This window comes from Oncorhynchus clarkii, chromosome 13 (genome assembly GCF_045791955.1).
Source record: "Oncorhynchus clarkii lewisi isolate Uvic-CL-2024 chromosome 13, UVic_Ocla_1.0, whole genome shotgun sequence".
Taxonomy (NCBI): Eukaryota; Metazoa; Chordata; class Actinopteri; order Salmoniformes; family Salmonidae; genus Oncorhynchus; species Oncorhynchus clarkii.
Window position 1 is genome coordinate 44296815 of NC_092159.1, and position 26836 is coordinate 44323650.

At 41.9% G+C, this 26836-nt stretch overlaps 3 protein-coding genes across 19 annotated transcripts in view; 1 reads left to right on the plus strand and 2 right to left on the minus strand.

The window, feature by feature from the left end:
* LOC139364784 (histone acetyltransferase p300-like) overlaps window positions 1-5114 on the minus strand; it is a 29105-nt gene extending 23991 nt beyond the window's left edge. For all 13 annotated transcript variants that reach the window (XM_071101867.1, XM_071101857.1, XM_071101869.1 and 10 more), the window contains exon 1: window positions 2865-5114. In XM_071101867.1, coding sequence (XP_070957968.1) covers window positions 2865-2958 — 94 coding nt within the window. In that variant the 5' untranslated portion in view covers window positions 2959-5114. The remainder of the gene's footprint in view (window positions 1-2864) is intronic.
* A 314-nt stretch (window positions 5115-5428) lies between these two features.
* Window positions 5429-13753, minus strand: LOC139364787 (xaa-Pro aminopeptidase 3-like). 2 transcript variants are annotated; one of them, XM_071101881.1, is made up of 10 exons: window positions 13426-13753; window positions 12820-12942; window positions 12202-12609; window positions 11789-11973; window positions 11651-11713; window positions 11415-11528; window positions 11155-11240; window positions 10862-11045; window positions 7663-7783; window positions 5429-7258 (listed from the first exon to the last, which is right to left on the minus strand). In XM_071101881.1, the coding sequence occupies exons 1-10, from the start codon at window positions 13496-13498 to the stop codon at window positions 7092-7094; spliced, it is 1524 nt and encodes a 507-aa protein (XP_070957982.1). In that variant the 5' UTR covers window positions 13499-13753; the 3' UTR covers window positions 5429-7091. The 2 variants fall into 2 exon arrangements, with proteins under 2 accessions (XP_070957982.1, XP_070957981.1); XM_071101880.1 differs by having other exon boundaries at window positions 5432-7258; window positions 11651-11973; window positions 13426-13730.
* Window positions 13754-13851: 98 nt separating this feature from the next.
* Window positions 13852-20652, plus strand: LOC139364788 (hsc70-interacting protein-like). Of its 4 annotated transcripts, none has more exons than XM_071101882.1 (13): window positions 13852-14034; window positions 14351-14485; window positions 14921-14969; window positions 15045-15129; window positions 17125-17198; window positions 17430-17496; window positions 17614-17698; window positions 17798-17908; window positions 18761-18863; window positions 18968-19084; window positions 19169-19220; window positions 19441-19664; window positions 19769-20652. In XM_071101882.1, the coding sequence occupies exons 2-13, from the start codon at window positions 14376-14378 to the stop codon at window positions 19898-19900; spliced, it is 1209 nt and encodes a 402-aa protein (XP_070957983.1). In that variant the 5' UTR covers window positions 13852-14034; window positions 14351-14375; the 3' UTR covers window positions 19901-20652. The 4 variants fall into 4 exon arrangements, with proteins under 4 accessions (XP_070957983.1, XP_070957984.1, XP_070957985.1 ...); XM_071101883.1 differs by having other exon boundaries at window positions 19169-19219; window positions 19461-19664; XM_071101884.1 differs by having other exon boundaries at window positions 19169-19219; window positions 19482-19664.
* The last annotated feature ends 6184 nt before the right edge of the window (window positions 20653-26836 follow it).

The following is a 26836-nucleotide window of genomic DNA, read 5'->3' on the forward strand; positions in this document are numbered from 1 at the left end:
ACTGTTGACCAATTACCGACAAAGGGGCGTAGACTTCGGTTACGGGACTTCAGCTTGCCTCATGAAAAAAATGTGGTGTGCACAAACAGCTAAAAAAAACCTTGCCGAACACAAAAACATCACAAAATGTCATAATATATGCACAAACTGTTTCGGGTGGGAAGCATGCGGATGCCTTAAGTCAGTGCAGCGGCTGGCTGCAACCAACTAAATGAATCCCTCCCCTTTCTGGACCCTAAGTCAGTGCAGTGGCTGGCTACAGCCTCCCACCCAAGAGCTTCCTCTCCTGGGCCAGTTTGTGGTTTGAAGGGGTGCCAAACAGGTGGACAGGGTAGGGTCAGAGTGCGAAGCCACAGAAGTAAACACTGACTGAGTAGCAGGTAGATGTGTGTGCATAGAGGCCATTTCTCTGCCTCTTCATAGAGAAAGGGAAATAGCAAGTGCACAGACATACCTGCTAAGTTGCAAGATCTACTTGAATTGCCCCTGGCTGAGACACGTGCATTCACTTACAGTGCACGGTGGATATCAAACAAAGGCAAACCTTTATGTACTTTATGACCATCATTTGGCAAACAAACACCTCTGGATATAGAACTTCAGAAACGGGGGGCAAGTGGTACATTTATGACACCAGGTTGAGGAAGTACTTGGCAGAGACTTGAAACGCCTATGGCGGCAGAAGCATCTCAGTCTCACCTCTTGCAATCGCTAGCTTAGAGCAGCAGTAGACTGCAGCAATCTTAGAAGGGGGGGGGGGGATCTTCCATGAAACACACAAGAGCTGATCCACTCAAAATATGCAAGCATGCATCCTCAGTCAAGCTTGATTCACTTTTAGAGAAACAGGTGGGTGTGTTAATATTTCTACACTATCCCCCAAGTTGCAGTGACTATAGCACAGGGAACACTCAAATTGTTCTTCTGCACGGCATGGATACAACATCCGTACATGTAGTTTAAGACAGAGGAGCTGTACCCGTCAGTCTCATAAACAAGAGAGCCTTCTCAATTTACCTCCTATATCCCCTGACTTATTAAAATTATGATCTAAGCTAATACACCCCCCAACATGTCCAATGAAACACATGGTAAGCTGTGTACACTTGTGTCTGTGTTATGATGTCAGTAGCTACCTCTAAAGCAGTGATTTTGCAAATGCTTGGTTGTGCAAATGCTACTGTGAGCTACACCTGGTCCACAAGATGCCTCAGACTCCCATCACAATGGGAGGCAACAGACAGCAGAGGTTTACTGGACTGACTTCTCTGACATCCACCATTTTCACAGCCCAACCGATTGATCCTTCACAGGGTGAAAAGTATATATTTTTTTTGAAAAGGAGGGGGGGTTGCATGTTGCATTTGCTCTTCCCTTCCAACAGAATAAACGTTTCACTTGTTAAACCTGTGCAGAGCCTTTCTTAGAATTCCAGTCATGACTTGCTTGGTACAACAGAACTTGGATGAGACTTAAATCAGAGCTGTAAGTTAAGAGAGAACATGCTTGTTGTACAAGGCATATGCTTCAAGTGAAATGGCGACTTGGTTGAGCTAGTAGAGTACAGATTATGATATTTTGCCGAATTGTAGCCATAGTGCTCCAAAAAAAGTTACATCTAGACTTCGTGTCATGTGAGAAATTGCATTAAAACGAAAGCTAAAACTTATTTGGGCAATCCTGAATTGTTTAATTTGTGAATAAAAGCATCCTGATGACAGACATAACATGGAGAAACAAACAAAATGGGGAATCGTGAGTGCCAACTACCAGCCAAGGCAGCTAATTTAGCCTACCCATTGAATAAATATGAATTGCATTCGTCAGGGAGTGGGGTCTGCACTATTAGGAAATCTGTTGTGTTTTTCAATCTGGCCTATAATAATTTAAACTTTACATTTAACTTGTACCATGTTATCAAAGTATTCAAATGAGTTAACATTGTAGCAGTCCTGCAAATTAGGGGCAAAATACGACGAGAGAACTCAATGGTAGGAATAACGTCAGTCCAAACAATTCAGACTTTAAAACAAAGGGTATGAAAAAGCTGGACACATGCATACAAACGCATAAAATAACATTACGCTGCTACATATGTGGCGACAAAAGGCACTACAACTTTCGTCTGCTCACGAGCAACTTGACTCTCGCTATCAAGTGTAGCCACTAGACAACAATGCAGCAGTACACAACACACATAAGTGGGGATGGCTCGGTCACAACGCTAACTGCCGTAAGTATAATAACACTTCAGACACCATGTTACAGCGAAGTTGTCTGAACAGGTTCAAATAAATAAACCCCTACACCAATCCAATACTGATAAATGTACATGGTGTCACCTATCTGATAAGCTAGCTAGCCACCTTACCTAAGATTGATAAGAGCTAACGTTCAGCTAGATAGCTACCCAAACATCAAAAGCATGCATCTTGCTTGCAACGCTCAAGTTAAATATCTAATGTTAGCTAACTAGCTGGCTATCCATAAATGGTAGCAATCTTCAGATAGTTAAATTATAGTAACTTTAGCTAGCTAAATTGGCTAACTAGCTACCTAATACATTCCAATACTGTGAGTTCACAACTTGCTCTACGTGGACTATCCCATTGTTTCAAGCGGGCAGATAACTTCAAACTTTCACTTCAGACCATCACACTGGGAGGGCAATTAGCCAGTCAACTTTACTTTGACCAGTTGGGTAACAAGCAAACCTTTACTACTACTACCACCTAATTGGTAGCTAACGTTGGCATCACAACTTGGCTGATGATGGATGTGGCTCATTCCTGGGAACTTAGTAAAACAAGCTGGTTAACTTGCTAGGTAGTATAACATCCCTGAACAGCATTTAAAATGTTTACCGTTTCCATCACTGGCGGAGACTGAGAGAGCAGGGGATGATAGTTTAGGCCTCTTGGCTGAAGGCGGGCCGGACTCCAGAACATTATCGGCCATATTTTTTCACGAATTAAAAAATAGCTATATATCCACAAAGGATTGGCTTATTCCCTTGTTTGCGTCCGAGTTCTTTCAAACTTCCCTTCTGTAAATGTTTGTGATTCTTCCCCCACCGTTTAGGGACGGTAGGGGGAAAGGAGGAAATTGCTATACACTCTTCCTCCTTTCAGCGTTCCAACTCTCGATCTATGCTTATCCGTCGCTATCAATCCCCCTCCCCTGTCAGAGATGTTGTTCCTTTACAGATTTCTCCGAGTTTAGAAGTAGGAGGGAAGGTGGAGTCGATGAAAAAGACAAGCAAGTAGGCCTTCGACAATCTCATTTAGCCTCTTTGGAGTCGGAAAAATTGTCCCAAGACCTGTCCTCCATAGCAGCATCAGTCTTTTCCGCCATAGTCGCCGGCGAAATCGAGTGTTTAATTCTAGAGCACTCTGCTGAGGGGTCCAGGGAAGCAAAATGGGAAACGCGATAAACACAAGCGAACCGTACCCCAGTGGTAACCTTTGGGGGCCTCGTCTCATGCAACAGTTATGAGGGACCCGAAAACGGAGAAATCTTCCACTTTGTCTGATTTGCCATTGCAGTTAATGCAATTTGATCCCAACATTACCACAAAGTAATGAGTTGTCAAATAATACAATTATGGCGTTAGGTCCTTAGTCTAATAAAAAACCACAGATGAATGTGTTCCACAGTGACAGAATATCAAAATCATCCCCATACGTAAATTGGGATCGTCAAGAAACATTAACTTGATAGGCTTATCTATATTTTGGGCTATGAAACCGGGATACCCAGTCCCAATGAGTGATAGTGGTTTAAGAGGCATTTAAAGCATCGGTTAAAAACCTCGAATTCAACACTGAAAACAATTCGCATTGTCTTTTAGATAAATACAATTGTATAGGGGTGCAATTCAGATCTGAAAAAAATACAGTGAAGCTGACTGATCAAGTTCCGTTCTCCAATAGGATAGGCTGTACTACACCTATGGGCTCCTATTCGATCAATTAATTCGATGCACTTAATACATTTCCCTTAACATCTACTTGTAGTCTACATCGTGTCATTATTTTGTTAGTTTGTCAATGCACGGCACTGAATTGGAAAAAATAACGGACACAATGCACATTTGGATGTTGCACCCCTTTGCGCGATTATGCCAATTACATGCAATGAGGTTAAATTGAAGCAATACAATTTTGAGCAATTAGTTTGTGTCCTGAAAAATAATTTAGGCTAATTAAGGCAAAAATCGCTTAGTTCTAGCCCAGAATGTGCCAATTCATGTCCTATCAGATTGATTCAATTAGTCCTAGTTTTATTTTGCAGAGGACGTTTGGTTTACTTGCCCAAGTGTTTGCGATTTAAAGCTTACCCAAGAAAGGTCTTCAAAAGGTAATCATATAACCCACTGCAATAAGATCAACATTGATTAGAAAGATTAAATTGGTTGATAAATATTACAAGAAATCGGTCACTGCGTATGCTGATTTAGGTTGCAATGCAAGTGACGAAAAAAAATCCCGACCAAGAACAAGAGAATACAGCGATGAGCGAAAATCTGATAAAGCGAGGGGGGGTCGCAGCAATATTATGGCTATTTTAGAAAAGTGTCAAGCTTCGTCCATAAAATAATGATAGCAACACCCCCAAACATATTTGTGGTCCACAAAATCCTTTCATTGAGTCTTTGTGGTGGTAAATGCCCCCCCTTCACGATTATCCTAATTTATATTTTCCTTTAAACCTGCCTTTTACACCCCCTCAAATACCCAATATACATTTATCGGTATATTTGTCTATGCGGGCATTTTTTTTTATCTGTGGCGATGGGTAAATTATGATTTTTTTTTTCGTGTTTTATTTTTTCTTTCGTATCGCAGGTTTTTTTCTTCGTTAAATATATTGCCTTCTTCCGCCTCTCCTCTCCGCTCCGTAAAAACACCCCTTCCTTGGATTTTCAAATAATATCCTTTTTTCACTCCCTCATTCTTCTTCTGCCTTATCTTTTGTTTTTACTTTCATCCCTCTTTTCGCACCGACACGACATCGCCACTCTTTCACCGGCGGGTCTCGGAGTCGCTATTATCCGCGCTGAAGTCGCTTTCTTTCTCGGTATCTCCTGCCTCTTTCGGTCTGTCCGCACAAACAAAATGGCGGCTTGTTGTTTCTACTCCTCTGACACGGGGGAGGGTTGAGGTACAGCAATATTAGGCGTGAAGGGGGTTGGTACTCGGGATTGCCCGGAAAATCATTTCGTATTTTTTCGGAGTGGCAATACTAGTGCTATCATCTGTAGGGGGCAGTCGTGTTCCACCAACATATCAGAATATATTTAAGAGGGCGCTTCACTTCTCGATACAAATAAGATTATCATTGCGGCAAAGGACGCTCATATAGGCTATATCAGGTGTCTCATTTAAGTAGATTTATGACCAACTGTTATAAATAATAGAACTGAATATTCTGTTAACAGCATTTAATTAGACATGACTATGTATAAAAACTATAACACACACACAAATATACATTTGTCTTCAATAAACTCATCTCAAATCCCAATATTCCTAATAAATGAGACGATTCTTGCACAATAGAGCCATTATCTAATGCTCTCCTATCCTGCAAGGAACCTGTGAATTGTATTAGTTTGTGAGAACAGACATTTTCTATTTTTATAGTAGAAAAGACAATGAAAACATTACCACATTCAGATCCATGAGGAATAATCAAGCAGTCCTCCAGAAACCCATATAAATAATTGGGAAAACAAGTGATGCTAGTGAATACATGGTAGTGGATGTACCACAGCCTGTAGTAAATGTTTGCTGCCAGTCAAAAGATAGCCTGTGTTAAAGTGGATTTTGTGGTGTTCATTGCCACAGTTATAAACTGCGGCTCAACTCTCAAAGAAGTCTAAGAAACTGGAGATTGTGGCTGCAGCAGAAACGTTTTGGGGATTTAAGGATTTTATACTGCACAAAAATATCAACGCAAAAATGCAACAATTTCAAATATTTCACTGAGTTACAGTTCATAGAAAGAAATCAGCCAATTTAAATAAATTAATTAGGCCCTAATCTATGGATTTCACATGACTGGGCAGGGGCACAGCCATAGGTGGGCATAAGCCCACCCACTTGGGAGCCAGACCCAGCCCATCAGAATGAGTTTTCCCCCACAAAAGGGCTTTATTACAGACAGAAATACACCCTCCCCCTTCTCAGACAATCCCCCGGTGAGAAGAAACCAGATGTGGAGGTCCTGAGCTGGCATTGTTAAACATGGTCTGCGGTTGTGAGGCCGGTCAGATGTACTGCCGAATTCTCTAAAACGATGTCAGAGGCGGCTTATGGTAGAGAAATTAACAGTAAATTCTCTGGCAACAGCTCTGTTTGGACATTCCTGCAGTCAGCATGCCAATTGCACGCTCCCTAAAAACTTGAGACATCTGTGGCATTGTGTTGTGTGACAAAACTGCACATTTTAGAGTGGCCTTTTATTGTCTCCATCACAAAGTGCACCAGTTTAATGATCATGCTGTTTAATCAGCTTCTTGATATGCCACACCTGTCAGGTGGATTGATTATCTTTGCAAAGGAGAAACGCTCACTAACAGATGTAAACACATTTGTGCACAAAATTTGAGAGTAATAAGCATTTTGCATCTATGGAACATTTCAGGGATCTTTTATTTCAGCTCATGAAACATGGGACCAACACTTTATATTTTTGTTTAGTATACATCTGAAGCACTTCGAAGGGGTATTGGCGCCGGAAGACAGCCCGCCCTCCCAGGCTCCCCCTGAGCCTGTGTAGGGATCAGATCCGGTTATTTTTTAACAGTGAAGTTGTTTTGATATTTTATTTTTGGTAGTTTGTTCATTTTTTGTTGGTAGTTACGCTTTTTGGGGAAACCCTGTTTCCATCCCGCACAGTAGCTGGCAGGATGCACATTAAATTGTGCAATCGCCAATACCGAAGAAGAACCTACTGAAATGTGACCAGTCATTCGAGAGGGATGAACACTCACTCTTGCTCACACTCAGCATTTTGAGGAGTGTATACGGTCACACTTCAGTTGGGAGCAAGGTATATACCCTCCCCGTGTCTGGTCTATCTCAGCCCTAACTCTGTGCACAGGCTCTTTCAACATCAGCAATGGTTTTGGGTGTGTCAGAGGACAGGATCAAGGGGTTTATCTCGTCTTGAATCACAACGTCGTCCTCTATTCTCACCCCAAGTCCACGGAATCGCTCTGGAACCTGGTCATCGTCCTCACATATGTACAGCCCTTAAAGAGAGAGATGGACTGGAGTGTAGTCACTTGATGCATTCATGCACACACATGCATTAAACACTGGAACAGTAGTGCTTCAGTGTTTGTATAGGAATCTCTGGTTGTTTCACTGGGAAGGCTGGGTTTACACTACACAACATTCTCCTTAGCTAAACATAAAGGATACTTGTGTAAAGTTACATTCTACCATGTAAACTATGTGGAGCCCACTGTGCGTGTGGTGAGTGGTGCAGTAATAAAGTGTTGCCTCTAAGGCAGAATACCCCTAGTGGAGTGTTAATCCAGCCTAAAGAGTGCACAGTTTCTCAAAGTTTGTCAATCAGTTGAATATGACTAATATGAAGAACTGAACTGTGTGAGTGAGAGAGAGATTGTACCCTTGCTCATGTATACAGTACCTGGCTCTATTGTGATTGCCATTCCAGGCTGGAGGGGCTGAGAGCGGGAAAGCTCAGGGGTATCGTGCACATCCATGCCCAGGTAGTGACCAACATGGTGGGGGCAGTAGCGCCGCGCCGCCTAGAAGCAGCAATACAGGTCACCGAAACAACAAAGTACACTGCATGCTCAAGCTCTGCACCCAATATCTCACGGAAAATGCATTCTATGTGGTGATAAAGTTACCTTCCATTACAAATCTAGGTTTATCTATGGTCAAGTTTCAGTTTGAGAAATGTAAGTTAATTTATTACTGCTGGTATTCATCTACTTTTATCTATCAATGACATCTAAAATTTGTATTTCAGGAGGGAAGGACTGTGTTGGTCCCATAAGTACAAATAAAAATGTATTTACCAAAATTACCACAGCTAGACTACTGCTTTCTTATTCAATGAGCATATATGCTAAATATACCTGCTCAACTGGACAACATTTGGATTGGAGTACACTATTAATCTCAATATTGAGGCATTTGCTAGTCAGGATTGTTAGTAAATATTTCAGTAATTGATTACACTTTAATTCGCAATCCAAAACTTTTGAAAGAGCATAGCTGCTCAATCAAATGTATATTAAACTTTGGTTTGGCTTGATTTCTCCCCCCGAGTTGAATTGCTACAGAAAAGTGATGCCTCAATTATAGGTAGTACACAGGGATTTTGTGCTTTACGAAGGGTGTAATTAGGTCACTACTTTACAGTTTAAAATGGGCCAGAAGACGTTAATGTCATTTCCTGACCACAGACCATTTGAGAGAGCAAAGTAAACACAAAATATCCAAAGTTCCAGGATTCTTTGCCCAGAAAAGATTTTAACTGTGACTTATAGGGTCCCTTCTTTCAGTTCTGTGTCTGCCTTTCATGTTGACATATATTTATTGTCACATACACCGGATGGGTGCAGTGAAATTTGTTGTTTTACAGGGTCAGTCATAGTAGTACAGCACCCCTGGAGTAAATTAGGGTTAAGTGCCTTGCTCAAGGGCAGTCCGATTTTTCACCTTGTCATCTCATGTATTTGAACCAGCGACCTTTCAGTTACTGGCCTAACGCTCTGATCGCTAGGCTAACTGCCATCATGGGTAGGCCTAACACTTTATAATAACGGTCAGTAACAAACCATTTACAAGGCATTTAAACAGTTTGCTCACCATTTATTAATCATTACTCCAACATTAGTACATCACACTACTACAACAGTGTGATGGTTTTGGAATAAAATGTTCAATATATTTCCTTAAACATCCTGTGTTGTGTTCTTTTAACTTTAACACGTTCTAAGCCAGGTTTTCCCAAACTAGGGGTTGCGACCCTATGTGTGGTTACCTGATTTGTAGTGGGGTCACGAGAGAATTTGCATTTAGTTCATAGAACTAGGGTTACATCAGTAATTGATGCATCAGTAACTGATGCTAAATGCAGTAATGAACAGAGCGGTTTCTGTTTTCTTACTACAACCGAGTGGACAAGATTAGGCACTAAATCAGACTTGGGGTGATGTTCTTTTCTACACAGAAGATCATACAACATTATTGCGTGATAATCTTCTGCATTTCCCAATACATTTCTGATGCATTTCAAACCATACCGATTGAAATACTGTCAAAAATACTGTCAGAGTGATTTGTAATAGACTCAGAGCCAAAACTTTTTAAAGTGAACATTGGCCGTTGATTACATCACTTTTCTTTTTTTTTTTACAAGGTGGGGTCACTATTCATTTTTTTTATCCAAATGGGGTCCCAGACCAAAAAAAGTTTAAGAACCACTATTCTAGGCCATTTTGAGACCATCTGGTACTGCTAGAATGCCTAACATGGCAATGGCATGTCCATCTTTTGGTGAGAAATTACACTGGTCACTCTAAACATTTATAAAATAACTATAAATCGAGAAAGCAAACCGATATCAATCGCTCCGGTGCCATTGCTGAAAGCTCCTCCACCACACGCTGGTCTTGCTGATTGCCTTCTCTCCTACCCAGCCTCCCAACACAAGCCGGTGTGATACCTAGGCTACTCCGGTGGCGTGCTGCAACCCTTGGCCCGACCTTTCGGTCTTCTCCCAACTACCATCAAGGCCTGATTATTGTGCAACCTCATAGGCCTAATATTTTTAATCGGAGTCTTAGAAAACGTATGGCTATTTCTAACATTGATCGTTAAGCTACAAACAAACATGTTGCCATTGTCTACCCTAGACTCTTACACTGAGGATGATGAATTTAGGGACCGATGCCCCATAAACACGGAGAGATTTTAGTGTTTTTACCATGTTGCATCCTGGGAGAAACTATAGGCTTTCCTGGGTATTGCACCAGAGAACTCTGCCTGTTTTTCACATTCGACACGGAAGAAACTGCACGCTTGCGTTTACATGTCTAGATTGTTCTGTCGGTAATTATCCATGTCTCTGGACTGTACGCATTTTGAAATCAGTGGTGTTAAAGACTGATTCTTGTACTGTCTGAATCAAAATGTAAAATCCAATCTAGACTTGACATTATTTTTGCTGATTTTTAAAATGTTTATTTAACTAGGCAAGTCAGTTAAGAACAATTTCTTATTTAAAATGACGGCCTACCCCGGCTAAATCCTAACCCAGACGACGCTGGGCCAATTGTGCGCCACCCTATGGTACTCCCAGTTGTGATACAGCCGGAAATCAAACCAGGGTCTGTAGTGACACCTCTTGCACTTAGACCACTGTGCCACTCGGGAGCCCTTTTACTCTCAGGAAATGTGCAATCTAACTCAGGTCCTGACATTCCTTACCAATCTGAATGAAAAAGGTCAATGGTCTGAAGTTTCTACACATAAATGTAATAATTTAGGATTATATGGTTTATTACTGAACGTTATTAGTATTAGTGTTTGTTATCCAATAGGTTTTTTGATACACAGCATTAACCTCTAATACCCTTTCCTAGCCATTGAGTCTCCATGGTCCCCTTAAGCCACAAAATATAACCTATTACTTTCAATTAAATATTACTATTAAAACATTTGAGTAAGTAAGCGATTTCATTTACATTGATGCTAAACACCCTTCAGTTATTTATGCATTTGATATCATTATCAGTTAACCTGGACCTGGAGTTATTTTCTCCAACCATGGAACTACTTTGAGCAGAAGGACACAGCGACACTGAGCGTACCTTAAGTGTATCAGCATCACTGGTGGAGCCCTTCACGATACCCAGCTGTTTGAGTTGGCGTCCCAGCAGAGCCAACATGGTGCTGTAGATGTGGTCCAGACTGACTCCTGGGGAGCACAGAGACAGACAGGCCTTCTGCACCTCCAACACCCCCTCATACAACTCTGCCTGGGCAGGGCTGAACCTGGGCTCACAATGCAAGAGAGGGGTAGAAAAGGAGACTTCATTAAAAGGAGGGAGAGAGGAGAGAAGGAGCGAACATCCAAAATGGTATCTCTGTTGATGCAACTTACTTTCCGTTCACCGGCCAGGTGCGAGTAATATCACTGACATAACAAAAGTATTCACACCCTCCATCAAGTAGCACCATCTCCCCATTCTGAGAGAAAGAAAAGACAAGGAATTGGGCAAAGTCTTATTTGTCTGGACACAGAGTTACTGGTAGATGTAGTATGTGCCATCGTGGCAATGCTGGGGTTTTAAGAATTCTAAATCTTCTGACCTCAGAATTATGGGCCCACATTCAGCAGCAACATTGCATATGTCCCTTCACCTTGACAATCTGGTTGTTGTTTATGTAATGAAGTGTATTGGCTCGGTTTCCACCAGCAACCACAGGAGGATAGGCCAAGAAATTGGCTCCATGGGCTCGGCACTCAAAATCAAACTGGGATTGAGAAAGAGATTCACATTAACATTTCATCATTATCGTTGCTACCATAGGTGTTAAACCATATTTTCAATGACAACACACCATAATTATAAAGTGTCTAAAGACCTGTAACTCACCTTAGCATACAGTAGAGCTTCATCAATATCCCCTTGAGACATACTCATAGTCTTCTTGAATGCCTGAAAGAGGGGATGCAGAGGGTTTATGTGAACAGTTGAGAGTGCTTCACTCATGGCGTGTGTGAGGTGACTCACCTGTGCTGTGATGCGACCAGCCTCCTTCATGAGAGCCACCTCGGCTGGGCTCTTGAGGGCCCTGAGGGAGTGTGTAAGGGGTCTGAGAGAGCGCACCATGGGCCCCCCTTCCAGCAGAGGCCGAACATGGGTTTGGTGGAGCCCAGGGTGGCAGGGCTTGGAGCCATCATACCACACAGTGCTACCTGAGAGAGAGGGAACAATCAGAGTAAAATTGTTAGTGATATAGTTTGTCTAATTTCTTTACATCATTTTGAAATGGTTCAAACAGTTGCATTTGTTTCGGAATTAAAATTTGATCCACAATTTGGAGCTACGTTGCTCAGGCTTCTAATCCCTAATTTTTCATCCAAAGAGTAACATTTACTCTAAAATATGTATGTTTGAATGACTTTCCCCTAGTTACCCCCGACCTTTAAGGCTTTTGAGTACAAGTCCCAACTCTTCTATGCAATGGACCCTCTCGACCCCGGTCAACGCTGCCGCCCCATCCTTCCCTGACCTGGGCCCGTCCCACAGCTCCCTGGCCGGGTCCCTGCGGGGTACAAAGAGGATGGCCTGGTCCGGGCGGCCAGTACCACACAGAACAAGGGCGCTGTCTGGTTCAAGGATGCCTGTGAGGTAGAGGAAGTCCTGGTTCTGGTGGAAGGGGTAGGGGATGTCATTGGTCATGTAGCAGATTGGGTGGGACAGGACAATGACTAGGTGTTTGTTGGACGAAGCAGTGGGTCCCAGCCGATCTGCCTGAACCTCGATGAGAGAGGCCAGTCTTTGCCGACGGAGATCAAACTCTGTTTGGGTTAAGCCAGGGGTCACCTCACCTGTGACAGAGAGCAAGAAGGGGAAGAAGAAGTTATAAACCCACCATTCAAAACTCCCTGAAGCGACTGCACTGTACTACACAACAGTATTCATACCCATAGTTTGCTGTTGTGAATAAGATAACAATGAGCTTTGATATCAGGTAAATTTATGTAGAGTAACGGATTGGCAGAAATGGGACATAGCTGTATGCCCATGAGTACATTCACCATTTTTTATGAAGTGTGGATGAGTGAAGGGGCTTAGCTGGCCGAGGTATCTTGGTGGAACCTTCCGTGGTTTCCACCCTCCTGGTATAACGGAGACATTCCGGTATGGGCACCACAGATGACCTGCAGAGAGGTTACCAGTGAGGGAAAAGTTTGCTAATAAATTCAGTTATTTTTCACCTAGGTCTTACAGAATCTTCCACAATCAGCTGGCCATACAAATCTACATGATTTAAGATTTATACATGAGTTGATCCTATAATAAAAGTATGACATATAATTGGGGAATAACATGCATTATACCTTCCATCTTGCTGAGGCAAGCATTTGTGTTATACAAACATACAATGTGAAATTAGCTTGCATAAATCATAGGGAAGATCTCAATTGCTTTCTCCACGCATCTTCTTTTAAAACCCATTGGATGAGAAAGCAAGAGGTCCCGCCCCTCGGACCTTCTCCTCCAATAGGATTTGAGAAAAGTACGTCACGAGTACACAATTGTGATCTTGACCCTGACTACAGCTCATTTGTCTGGACAGTGGCCAGATATAAAAATGACAATCTACCATTGTAATAAAAATAACCAAATATTTCACCACTCACATTGACTCCAAAACTTTGAGTGTGACACCAATTGGGTAGTGGATCTGGTCAAAATGTTAAGTGAGGGCAACATTGTTGCAAGTCGGTCAGACTATCAGCGACAGTTAACTCCCATCATCATGATGATGTCCACAAGTGGTGGCGCTAAATTGTATTGCGGTATACACAATTACATAAAATATAAATACTTTAGCAGACTAAACATCAAACGTAAACTATATAAAACGACTACATCTTCATACGACAGCCAACATGTAGGAATTTGTGACTGTATCATGTCGATATATGCGTCGGTCTGCCGTGCTTGTAAGGTGACAAGTTTCAGCCTCCCCTGTAAGACAATCGTTACCATTGGTGGAAGTACAATATTAGGTTTTTTGATTGGATAGCAATTATATGACCTCTTTTGTTTGCGACTTGATCCATTTACGCAGGACCTCATCGCTTGTTTTGTTTGTCATATGTTTCTATCTAATTAATGCCTGCGTTAAAAACATCTACGGAACAACATACACCATCGACTAGTAATTTATAGCGATTGTTGTGGCGGTTTAGTTGCATCCCTCTACTCGAAGCTACCACTCGTTGAAGAGCTGTCTGGTCATACAGGTAGCTAATCTAACCCTTATACGTTGTTTTATTGGAAATAATTCACCTTTCTGGTTTGTTTTCCCTGATTTTATCATGAATTCATATAATCCCCACGGCATGACTAACTCGACAAAATTCCAGAATATTCTATCCTCACAATCCATGCTACATTTCTACACGTGCCCTGGGACAAACTGTTTTCTGAGATAAAGGAGTTAGCTAGTTTACTAATAATACTAAATGAGGCTGTGCAGCACATGTGTATGCTATCAATGCTCATACTTAGTTAGCTAGCAGTTTCATTTTTACTTCCTCGCACTTTCTTGTTGTGTAGCGTGTGCTGGACCTGTGAAGTGAGAATGGACCCGCGGAAAGTGCATGAGTTGAAGGCCTTCGTGAAGTTGTGCGACGAAAATCCCTCCATATTGCATCTTCCCGAGCTCGGCTTCCTCCGGGCCTGGTTACAAGGGTCAGTTGATAATCCTTCTGTTTATCGCACAGCGTCAAGCGTGCAGTTGCTCTTTATCGTCAAAAGTAGCGGGCCACTATCTGTTAGGAGTCGGATCAACCCATGTTAAGAACCCGGTTTATTCCCCGGATATCAATAGTATTAGAGTTAATTGAATGAAGTCATTGTTAATGCTATTTCGTGTGATTTTTGTTGCCAATTCCCCAACTACCCTGAACGGGAACGCCGCAGTCACACCCACTCACTGCTGCTAAATATCAGGCATATTTCTCTCTGTCTGATATAGTCAGTACAAAGTACTTTATTAATTTAATAAAATATAGGAATTCCTACTGTACTAAGTAATACACCAACATTTACTGGCAGCAGTTGGCAAATTTTAAAGGCTCATATTGGAGAGAATTCAAATTTGAAAGAAGATTCTCTTTTTTTCAGAATGGGAGCTACAATTCCACAAGCCCCCCAAAATGACTCTTCATGCAAGGTATAAGTATGACTTGTTTCATATATCCATCCAGTTGCTATATTTGACAGCCTACCTAAAACTAATTAATTTCAGGGTGGGTGTCCATGTGCTGGAGCTCCTCCCCCTGCCTCTGCTCCTGAGCCCCATGCCCCCTCTGAGAGTGAGGAGAGTGAATTAGGTATGTCCATGGCAGCTTTCTCACACCTGGCCCACACATTTTCCCACAGTCACCCATTGAGTTCGTAAAGAAAATGGGTACACAGGCCAAAAGGAAATTATTTTTTCGACTCACACACCATACCAATAAATCATCACCCAGACATTTATAGTTCCATTCCATCTAATAGATTCAGTGATACAGTGAATAACAAACAATACTTTGCATGACCACACAGTTTGTAATGCTGCCTTATAAACTGATTGCTAAGCTCTTGAGCAGTGCTTATACAAAGAGTGGTGATTATAGCATGTAAATCTTGGTGGGGCAAAATAATAATAATTGCACCAGTAAACGATAAATGAATTGCACTATAACGGTGACACGGTGCCCACAAACTGTTAAGACTTACATAAAGCTGTCCCTACAGCAGTTCCAACACCTTACCACTGCTATACTTGGCCACTAACGGAGCCTTGTCTGGCAGCGAAACAGTTCATTCAGCCTCATTTACTGCCTTTTTAATTAAAAAAACAGATGATATGACTGACTTGCTTAAACAAATGTGGTTTCTACTGACAATTGAGATGTTCAAACTATGGCATAAGGGGACGGCAAGCGGATAAGAGGTCATCTGTAATTTCGATTAAGACATTAATGAGCGAACCAGGACGGATGTAGTCAATATAACTATTTGTTCTGCACTTTTGAAATGTATAGCGACATAATTCAGAACATGGGCTGTTCTTAGTGTTTTCCCTGTATACCAAATCAGAACCATAGGATAAATAAAGGGGGCATATAAGCACACAATGAAAGCTCTTACAATATTCAATGATGACATTTCTCAAACAGGTTATAGGCTACATGTGCACCACTGAGTCAGAACAGTAACGTTAGGTGAAATTAAGAGGTGAAAATAGACCAAATTATTAGGGTGAGGCACATGGTCTACTAACAGTTTACTACGCAGCATATACTTAGTATTACTTTCTTAGTTACAGTATACATATCTCCCTGGCATGTTACATCATTTATGCAGCAGCATACAAGACATTTTTGGACTTGTGTGATGTGCTCACTTGAACAGGAAGGTGGCGAAGGTGGTCCTTCGCAGGAACATTTTGTCATCAAAAAAAGACAGGGGCCAGATTTACATTTCCGAGTTGGATTTGGATGACCGTTCAAAACGTATATTCCCAGTCTGAGCTCATTTATTCCCGACTTCCCAGTTGCAATTCTTGCAGTTAGCCACTGTCACAAATTCCTTCCAAACCACTCATTGTTGAATTTGCGATTTCCAATGAGCACCGATGCATTTTATCTATTAAATTAAGTTTAAATTTTAAAAAAAATACATTTAACTATAATTTCTCCATTATTTATTTTCATATGACAAGGATTCAAAAGGATTTGCCTGTAGATTGTCTAATTGATGACTGCTAGCAAAGATTTTGAAAGTAAGATGTTGACATGATCAGTCCAATCAAAGCTACTGTACATATCATGGTTTGACGTGATTTTTATCTGTGGCCAATGACCTTGAGCCTTCTTGGAAGGGCACTACTAATGTAATTCAATGGCAGGAGCCAAAGGGCTTGAATTTTCGATGTCTTACTACTTGGTTGTGACTTAGTGTCCCCATGAGTGACAGAACACTGAGCCAATCACGGTGCAACGCTCCTATTTTCTGCTGGCTTGCCCCACCGCCACAGAAAGCACTGAGCTAGGCTGAAAGACCATATTTGTATGTGGCTTTATTAACTCAATTATATTTATTTTACATTGTTTGCAAACTGATATGTGACTCGTATTAATGCCAAAATAACATGCAAAACAGGCAAGCCCACAAAAAAATGTGGGGATTAAAACAGGTGGGGCTCTGTCCCACCCCTCCTGAATGACGGGTTGCCACTGTATACAACATACAATAATGGAATTAGAGGCGCAAGCTTTCAGTGTCTCTCATATCTGCTAAAATTCTGAAGTCCTTGATGGATCCCTTTGCTTCTTCAGAGATCGACCAAGATGGGGTGATTGAGCCAGACACAGACGAACCTCAGGAGATGGGAGACTTAGAAAATCTGGAGGTGAGAATATTTACTCTACTGAAGACATCCGTTATAAATATAACATAAGGATGGGAGAGTGCATGAAGTGCTTTTCATTTGGGGAGTTTCTGCAGATGAGAACTAATGAGAAATGCATCTAGTGAGCATGCAAGCCCTGAAGAAGACTGCTTGAAATTTACCAGCCAAAGCAGAATACCTCTTGGCATCTCATATGTCTTGCAGATAAATAGTGTGTTCTTGTTCCTTTAGGTGACAGATGAAATGATGGACCAGGCCAACGAGAAGAAGATGGGCGCTATCGAAGCGTTAGGAGAAGGTGGGTTGTTTGTTCTAAGGTTCTTGCATTGACATTGCACTGACCTTGTAGTAAATCGGGAAGACATTTTAATGACCAGTGGTTATAAGTATCACTTTTTGGTGCTGTCAAATACAGGTGACTTGCAGAAAGCCCTGGACCTCTTCACTGAAGCCATCAAACTCAATCCACGGGTAGCTATCATGTATGCCAAGAGGGCTAGGTGAGTCCCACTGCTAGACTTAACAATGCCATACCACATGATGTGCTCTAGTACATGATCACGTAGTATTCATACAGACTGACATATGTTCTTTGCCAGCGTCTACATCCGGATGCAGAAACCCAATGCAGCTAAGCGGGACTGCGACAGAGCCATTGACATCAACCCAGATTCTGCACAGCCCTACAAGTGGAGGGGGAAAGCTCACAAGTATGCTGCTAGATAGGCTGCATATTCAAACTCAGACACAGTGCAGTTGTATATGATTTATAAGTAATACAATATAGGGGGGTACCGAGTATTCGGACAAAATGAGGATCGTAAGGGATATGGGCAATTTTCTGGATACGATTGTGATCGGAGTATTTTGTTATAATCTGTGATCGGAAAAATACATTTGAGTGTCAGCACGCATCTTTCTCAAGTTAGTCAGTAATGTGCAAGGTTCTACATGGTCTAAATAGCTCAACTGGCTGTCTGTCTAAAGAAAAGAGATGGCTGTACGTTGATCATGCTGCTCTGATTGGATAGAGTGAAGCTGTATTTTTCTGTCCACTCACGTCATCATTTCACCAGATCAGTGTTCCTTGCATATTTTTCGTTCTGATAAAGATCAGTTTTCCTTGCATATTTTTCGGTCTGATAATTTAGATTGCTGCTTCCTGCTACTATGATAAATCACATGGCGAGGACGTTTGCTATCTATGTGCATAATATCTAACATGTGAGGCATAGGTAGGGGGGGGGGATATGAAACGCTGATGGGCATTCTGACTGAGTGTCAGCAAACTTGGCTGCCCGCTGCAAGTTGAGGACAGACACACCTCCGCGTGCTGCTCCTAATCTGCAGCTTTATTTTGCAGTGAATGTGCAATGAGGTATTTTGTCAACATCTAATAAGTCCATAGGTAAATAAAATATTAAAACACTTCTATTTTTTCCGGTCACGGGTATCATCCGATCCGACTATCAACTGTCAATTTACAGATACGATTACGAGTATGGCCATTTTGGCACACCCCTAATACAATACTTTGAGTCTCTTTCCTTTTTGTGTGTCAGGTTGCTGGGGCACTGGGAGGAGGCAGCGAAGGACCTGGCCACTGCCTGCAAACTGGACTACGACGAGGACGCCAGTGCCATGCTGAAAGAGGTCCAGCCCAAGGTACCCAGCCACTAACTGTCTTTTAAACCAGAGCAGTTTCAAGGTTGTCTGGTCAATCAGTGTGTTCTGGTCTGACTTTCAACTCATGCTATTTCTCTACTCAGGCTAACAAAATCATTGAGCACCGGCGCAAGTATGAGCGCAAGAGGGAGGAGCAAGAAATCAAGGACAGGAAGGAGAGGGTAAAGAAAGCGAGGGAAGAACATGAGAAAGCTCAGAGGGTGAGTGTTTGGTGCAAGAACAGAGGAGAATAAGAATTTCAAAATAGTGTCTCAACATAAACATTTTTTTAAAACTCTGCATAGGAGGAGGAGGCTCGACAAGCAGCAGGAGGAGGTGGCTTCCCAGGTTTCCCAGGTAATAGGGAATATGGGTTCATGAAATGTCTTGACGATAAGTCGATTAGCTCAATCAGGTTTGTTAGTGCAGGGCTTGAACAAAGGCCTGTAATCCCTGGCCCTGTAATTCTCCAGTACCTGGGCTGGTGACCACTGCTCTACATTATCTGACCATCGCCCAAGGGTCCATTGGAGCCCTGTAATCGCATTAATCCTGGGTTCCTTGTCTCATGCTGTAGGTACTGGTGGTTTCCCAGGGGGTGCTGGTGGTTTCCCAGGGGGTGCTGGTGGTTTCCCAGGGGGTGCTGGTGGTTTCCCAGGGGGTGCTGGCGGTTTCCCAGGGGGTGCTGGCGGTTTCCCAGGGGGTGCTGGCGGTTTCCCAGGGGGTGCTGGAGGCTCTCCTTTCGGCATGCCTGGTCTGGGAGAGCTCTTTAACGACCCAGAGGTGCTCAACGCCATGAAGGTACGACGCTCCTTAAATTGAAGTGTTTGCAGTCTTACAGTTAGCGCTTGGATTGTATGTCAGTATCCATATCTAATCCCATCTCTCCTGTGTTTTTTCTCAAGGACCCTGAGGTGATGGCAGCTTTCCAGGATGTGGCTCAGAACCCAGCTAACATCGCCAAGTACCAGGGTAACCCCAAGGTCATGGCCCTAATCACCAAGCTGAGTGCCAAGTTCGGGAGCCCTTCGCCCTAGGGGAGAGGTGAAGAAAAAAGAGGGGAGCGGGAAGAAAAACGAGTGGCGGGAGAGTAGCAAATGGATGTTGTCAGGTGTTGGGAGAGCTAAAAAGCTTACTTGAGATTATTCCACTGTGTATGGATCAAATGGGTAATGTTGATGGGCAGATGGGTAAAGAGGAGACTAGAGCCATGCAGCAAGTTTTACACTAGACAAGGGTTTGTGGAGGGGTGGTCAACAGCAACTCTTATACTGTATGTTCTTAAATGGAGCCCACCTATTTGGGGCTGTTAGCTCTTAGTGGTTCCTCAAGCAAACTCATGGACACTGATGGGAACACTACTGGTTAATAATGGGGAATCAAAACAGCCTGTCAGAGCCTTCTCATTTAGAATTCCCATTGACTTCTCTTGCCACCCACCCCATCCCTTGTTGTTTTTTACCTGAATCTGGAATAGTCAAACAGGACTCACACATTAGACACCAGCTCTGAGAAACATTTTAGAGACATTATTATATGGAGTTGTCATCTTCTGTGTTCTCTACTGAGCCAATCAAAACTATGGCTATTTGTTTTCTATCAGGAGTGGATGTGGTAAAACTATTTCCCTCAGGTTTTCTGTTTTACTCACTTTCACTGTAACGTACATTTTTTTTCATGTCTGACTCTCCTTCCAAATGCAAAAAAACAAGTATATTACTCTTGTTGATTGTTTGATTTTGAAACCGTAATGGAAATATCAAATCAATAAATATTTGGTTGTTGCAAATTATTTTGTCATGGTTGTTTTAATCAGATGAGTTGGTTATTAAAATGTAAGTTCCCATTATTCCCCATAGTGAACACGGATCATGGCATTAGGAAAACGTTGTTTCATTTCACCAGTTCTGAATGCCCTTGGTGCATTTGTCAATTAATTCCCAATAATGTATCATTAATCTACTTGTCAAGAGGCACAAGGTGTGTACATTTTTGGCTACAATCAGAATGAATATCACATTTATTTGTATATATCCACCAGTGGAGGCTGGTGAGTAGAGGATGGCCGTAGTAGCTGGAATGGCGTAGATGAAATGTAATTTGTGGATGGAGTATTCCATTCCAGCCATTACTATGAACCGTCCTCCCTTCACCAGCCTCCACTGATATCCACTGTATGAATCGCGTTGGTTCCCATTTCAGTCATGCATTTGGTCACGTGGGTCAAACAAACACCCTAACATATTGGTTGACAGTAGAACCTCCCACAATGCAGGCGATGGCTGCAGAATGAAGTTGTTGAAGAGCAACTGCAGAAACTTGCAGGGATACTGTATATAATGATTAGATAGATGGCTTGCCTCCGCCCTAACAAACGTAGGCAGGCGCAAGTCAGACAATTGTTATCTCCATAATGCTTCGAAAGGCAGTGGCAATCATTGGGCGCGTTCGTCATTGCAGACGAATTTAAATGCAAGGCGTGACTGACTAATTTATAAATCACCTTGCATCATAAATAACTATTTAATATTGTTTGTAGATAAGTCAGTCGGTCCCAATTCACCCATGATAGATCACAGTTTTGATGCTCTATAACATGTTTCCATCCACAGTTTTATGTATATAAAAAAAAAAATGAAGACCGCTCTGATGGAAACAGGTTTCGGTATTATTGTAAAAATGCTACTGATAAATTGCTAGTATGACATGGTGGATCTTGTGGTGAAAATGGCGATTGAAACGCCTTTATGCGCAAATAATGATATAAAAACCATCAAAGTAAACTTGGAAACACGATGATCCGGTGTGTGGTCCTCCCACTACGACCCAAGAAACCATGCAGTTTATTAGGATAAAATGAAATAATTTATGAACTTCAAAGGGTGCGGAATGTGCACGGTGATATTCATGCTCCTTTCCAATAAATATTGAGGTTCTGATTCTGGTGAGATGATGATCGATGCTTGACTGCTGTTTACTAAATAAAATAGTATCACTCTTATCCATAATAGTCAAATTATGTAGGCTATTAGCTACATACTTGATTTAATCTGTAGCCTAATCAACTGCATGCTTTCCCGGGGAGTCATAGTTGGAGGACCACACAACATGTCATCACGTGATTCCAAGTTTACTTCATTAATATTTGTACATAAAAGCGTTTCCACCGACATTTCTCGCACAATTAATTTTACCAACAGAAAAATATCCCATATTTTTTGTCGACATTTGGATAGTTTAACGTAACATTTTCAGTTTCCATCAGGCCTATCATTAGACTTTACTCACATAAAAAAAGTTGTATGGAAACCTTGTTACTGGTGGGAAAATGCGCATATTTTCTTTATGCTGATTTTAGAATATAAACATGAATATCTGTAGTCAATTGGATGGAAACCTAGCCACTGACTAATTGGGCCTTGTGGCCTCCAGCCTGTACCACAGGCTGCTGTGCTAATTTTCACAGTTTTTTTATTTGTATTATTATTTTTTTATTAACAACAAATCAATGCATAAAGCACATGAGGGAACACAAGCATACATAGATTACAAACAATAGACAATCGAGCTAGGGGGTACAACATCACATTACAATTACACAAGGACCTTAAGGGACATGCATATACTTACAATTCTAACAGATTTTTTGTTAGTAGAGCATTTAACAGTCTTAAAATACAGTTCAATTTCTTTTTGTAGGGTACGAAAATGTGGTTTTCTGTTTGTAAATTTACATTTGTGTATATGAAATTTGACCAAAATAATAATGAAATTAATTACATAAAAATGTTTCAGCTTATTTCTATTGTATGTAAAGAATCCAAACAGTACATCTCTCCACAATAGTGTAAAATCTTCATAAATGTGTTCAATTATAAACCTACTGATGTCTTGCCACAGTTTTCTTACACGCATACAATGCCAAAAAAGATGCAACACTGTCTCTGGGTGGTCATTACAAAAGGAGCAATTTGAGTTGATGTTTTCCTTAAACTTCTTCATATAGTGGTTGGCAGGATAATATTTATGAATAATTTTAAAGGAAACTTCCTTAATTTTGTTAACAAGTAGGTATGTGTGTGGCAACATCCAAACTTTTTTCCAACAGATATTATCAATAAATCCATTCCAATAAGGCATGACATAAGGTATAGATTACAACATCCTGCTGAAACAAGGATCGTATTGCTCTGTTGTTGAATGGACCAAAGGAGAAACAAATCTTTCCTACTGATGAGTCAACAGGGTCAATAGAAGGTAGGCTCTGAGGGTCAGGTCTTGACACGTTCCTGAATAACATAGCAACACCTGAGGGAATGGCATCTAAAACAATTGCAAAATCTTTAGGTGTTACAGGGACCTTGTAAAGTGATAAGAATTATTTATAACTGAGTAAAAGACCCTCTGCATTTACCAGTTGGCTCACCAATAGGATATTATTTCGGAACCAATATTCTAAAAACAGAGAGGTATTTTTATACAATATATCCCGATTATTCCATATATAATATCTGTGTGGAGAAAAATTGTGTTTATAAATTAAGGACCATGAAAAGAAAACCTGCCGATGAAAAGCAGAAAGTTTCACTGGAACTTTGTCAATATTATAATTGCAAAACAACATGAAGTTAAGGCCACCAAAGCTAATTTTCCCTTGCTATTTGTCTTCCTGCTGTGGATTACGATCTTGTGTCACGTGGGACCAGTGTCTAAAGCCTGTCGCATGATTCCCAGTCGGAACAGTTCGCCAAAAATATTAAGACGACATTTTGTGACGTTTCTGTTCATTTTGATGTTTTTTTGTCGGCTGTTCGTGCACACACTTTTTTTGTTTGTTGTTGATGCAAAACGAAGTTCGATAGCTGAAATCTACCCGCTTCCTCGGTGACTGGTCAATAAGTACTACTCCGAGTAGGAGTACGAACGCAATCACCTTTCACCCGGTTTAAACTACTCATACTTTCCCGGTTTAAACTACACTGAGTAGGAAAAGTGATTGCATTCGTTTTGGAACGGGTTTGCCTCCTGGGCGTGAGCCAGATGCCCACTCTGGCTGACAGCAAAATCGTCTTAAAACAAAAGTAACATAATTAAGCACATTGAGTGATGAGTAGGATTCTGTGTTTTTACATGAAAAAAAAAACGCTTTATCTGCCATCCCAATGAAAAGTAGTTGGAAAATGCAAAATGTATTTTATGTAAAAGAGATGTATGTTTCTGGAAGATGCACCATGCTGCCTTGTTGACAATATGACCGAGCGGGCGCAGTTTACTGTTTGATTTAAAAAGTGCCCAGTCCCTCCCTTTTTCCGCCACAATGACGTGACAGGCCATTGCCCGGTTCAATCTGGGTCAGAGTAATATAACTCCCTCAGTGGGAAATATGTACAGGATTCTTTAATGAACTGTTTCTTGTAATTCATTCAATGAGAAGACGAGTTTTCGTGCACATTTTTCCATTTGAGAAATACTGCACCAAACATTTTAGTTAGATGTACAATTTCGCTTCTCAGACCTCGTCGGCAAAACATCTAAACGAATTACAGATTTCCTGATTTAGTTTAGATGAACTATTTTGAGGAAACTATGTTGTTGCTATGTCATCGCAAGAGGGACACAGTAATATTGCCACTTACATTTTTTTTTTAAAGGACTGCCTTTTGAAAAGCAACGAATCGCTTTGAAAACGGCCTATGTTGCATCGAGTTGAGTCAGAAACAGTTATTCTAGTGTCCAAATTGACTACAACGTGTAAATAAAATCATTTTGGTAATAAAGTCAGTCTCATCTAAAGCGGATTTTGGAACATCTGTGTGTCACAACGGATAAATTAAGGTTGGGTTTTGATTTGAAGATGTTAATTTGGCCACTAACATGGCGTGAACAGCTGCAGTGATTGCTCTCTATCCAATAGTATAGAGCAGGATTTCCCAAACTCTGTCCCCGGGTTCCAAGCGTTTTGTTTTTTGCCCTGGCACTACACAGGGAGTATGCGAGGCACAGATGTTGTCCTCGCCTAGCCGAGTTCTACTAAACTCAGCAAAAAAATAAATGTCCTTTCACTGTCAAGTGTGTTTATTTTCAGCAAACTTAACATGTGTAAATATTTGTATGAACATAAGATTCAACAACTGAGACATAAACTGAGCAAGTTCCACAGACATGTGATGAACAGAAATGAAATAATCTGTCCCTGAGCAAGGGGTGGGTCAAAATCAAAAGTAACAGTCAGTCTCTGGTGTGGCCACCTCCTGCATTAAGTACTGCAGTGTATCTCTTCCTCATGGACTGCACCAGATTTGCCAGTTCTTGCTGTGAGATGTTACCCCAATCTTCCACCAAGACACCTGCAAGTTCCAGGACATTTCTGGGGGGAATGGCCCTAGCCCTCACCCTCCAATCCAACAGGTCCCAGACGTGCTCAATGGGATGGAGATCCGGGCTCTTCACTGGCCATGGCAGAACACTGACATTCCTGTCTTGCAGGAAATCACACACAGAATGAGCAGTATGACTGGTCAATCAATCAATCAAATTTATTTATAAAGCCCTTCTTACATCAGCTGATCTCACAAAGAGCTGTACAGAAACCCAGTCTAAAACCCCAAAGAGCAAGCAATGCAGGTGTAGAAGCACAGTGGCTTGGAAACACTACATAGAAAGGCCAGAAACTAGGAAGAAACCTAGAGAGGAACCAGGCTATGAGGGGTGGCCAGTCCTCTTCTGGCTGTGCCGGGTGGAGATTATAACAGAACATGGCCAAGATGTTCAAATGTTCATAGATGTCCAGCAGGGTCAAATAATAATAATCACAATGGTTGAAGAGGGTGCAACAGGTCAGCACCTCAGGAGTAAATGTCAGTTGGCTTTTCATAGCCGATCATTCAGAGTATCTCTACCGCTCATGCTGTGTCTAGAGAGTTGAAAACAGTAGGTCTGGGACAGGTAGCATTTCCGGTAAACAGGTCAGGGTTCCATAGCCGTAGGCAGAACAGTTGAAACTGGAGCAGCAGCACGACCAGGTGGACTGGGGACAGCAAGGAATCATCAGGCCAGGTAGTCCTGAGGCATGGTCCTAGGGCTCAGGTCTTCCGAGAGAGAGAAAGAGAGAGCATTCTTAAATTCACACAGGACACCGGGTAAGACAGGAGAAATACTCCAGATATATCAGACTGACCCTAGCCCCCCGGCACATAAACTATTGCAGCACAAATACCGGAGGCTGAGACAGGAAGGTTCATTGTCTGGTGGCATTGTCATGCTGGAGGGTCATGTCAGAATGAGCCTGCAGGAAGGGTACCACATGGGAAGGAGGATATCTTCCCTGTAACGCACAGCGTTGAGATTGCCTGCAATGACAACAAGCTCAGGCCGATGATGCTGTGACACATCGACCCAGACTATGACGGACCCTCCACCTCCAAATTGATCCCGCTTGGTGTAACGCTCATTCCTTCGATGATAAACGCGAATCCGACCATCACCCCTGGTGAGACAAAACAGTGACTCGTCAGTGAAGAGCACTTTTTGCCAGTCCGGTCTGGTCAAGCGACGGTGGGTTTGTGCCCATAGGCAACGTTGTTGCTGGTGATGTCTGGTGAGAGCTGGGACCAAAGTAACAAAGCCTACCATCAGTAACACACTACGCCGCCAGGGACTCAAATCCTGCAGTGCCAGACGTGTCCCCCTGCTTAAGTCAGTACATGTCCAGGCCCATCTGAAGTTATGCTAGAGAGCATTTGGATGATCCAGAAGAAGATTGGGAGAATGTCATATGGTCAGATGAAACCAAAATATAACTTTTTGGTAAAAACTCAACTCGTCGTGTTTGGAGGGCAAAGTTGCATCCAAAGAACACCATACCTACTGTGAAGCATGGGGGTGGAAACATCATGCTTTGGGGCTGTTTTTCTGCAAAGGGACCAGGACGACTGATCCGTGTAAAGGAAAGAATGAATGAGGCCATGTATCGT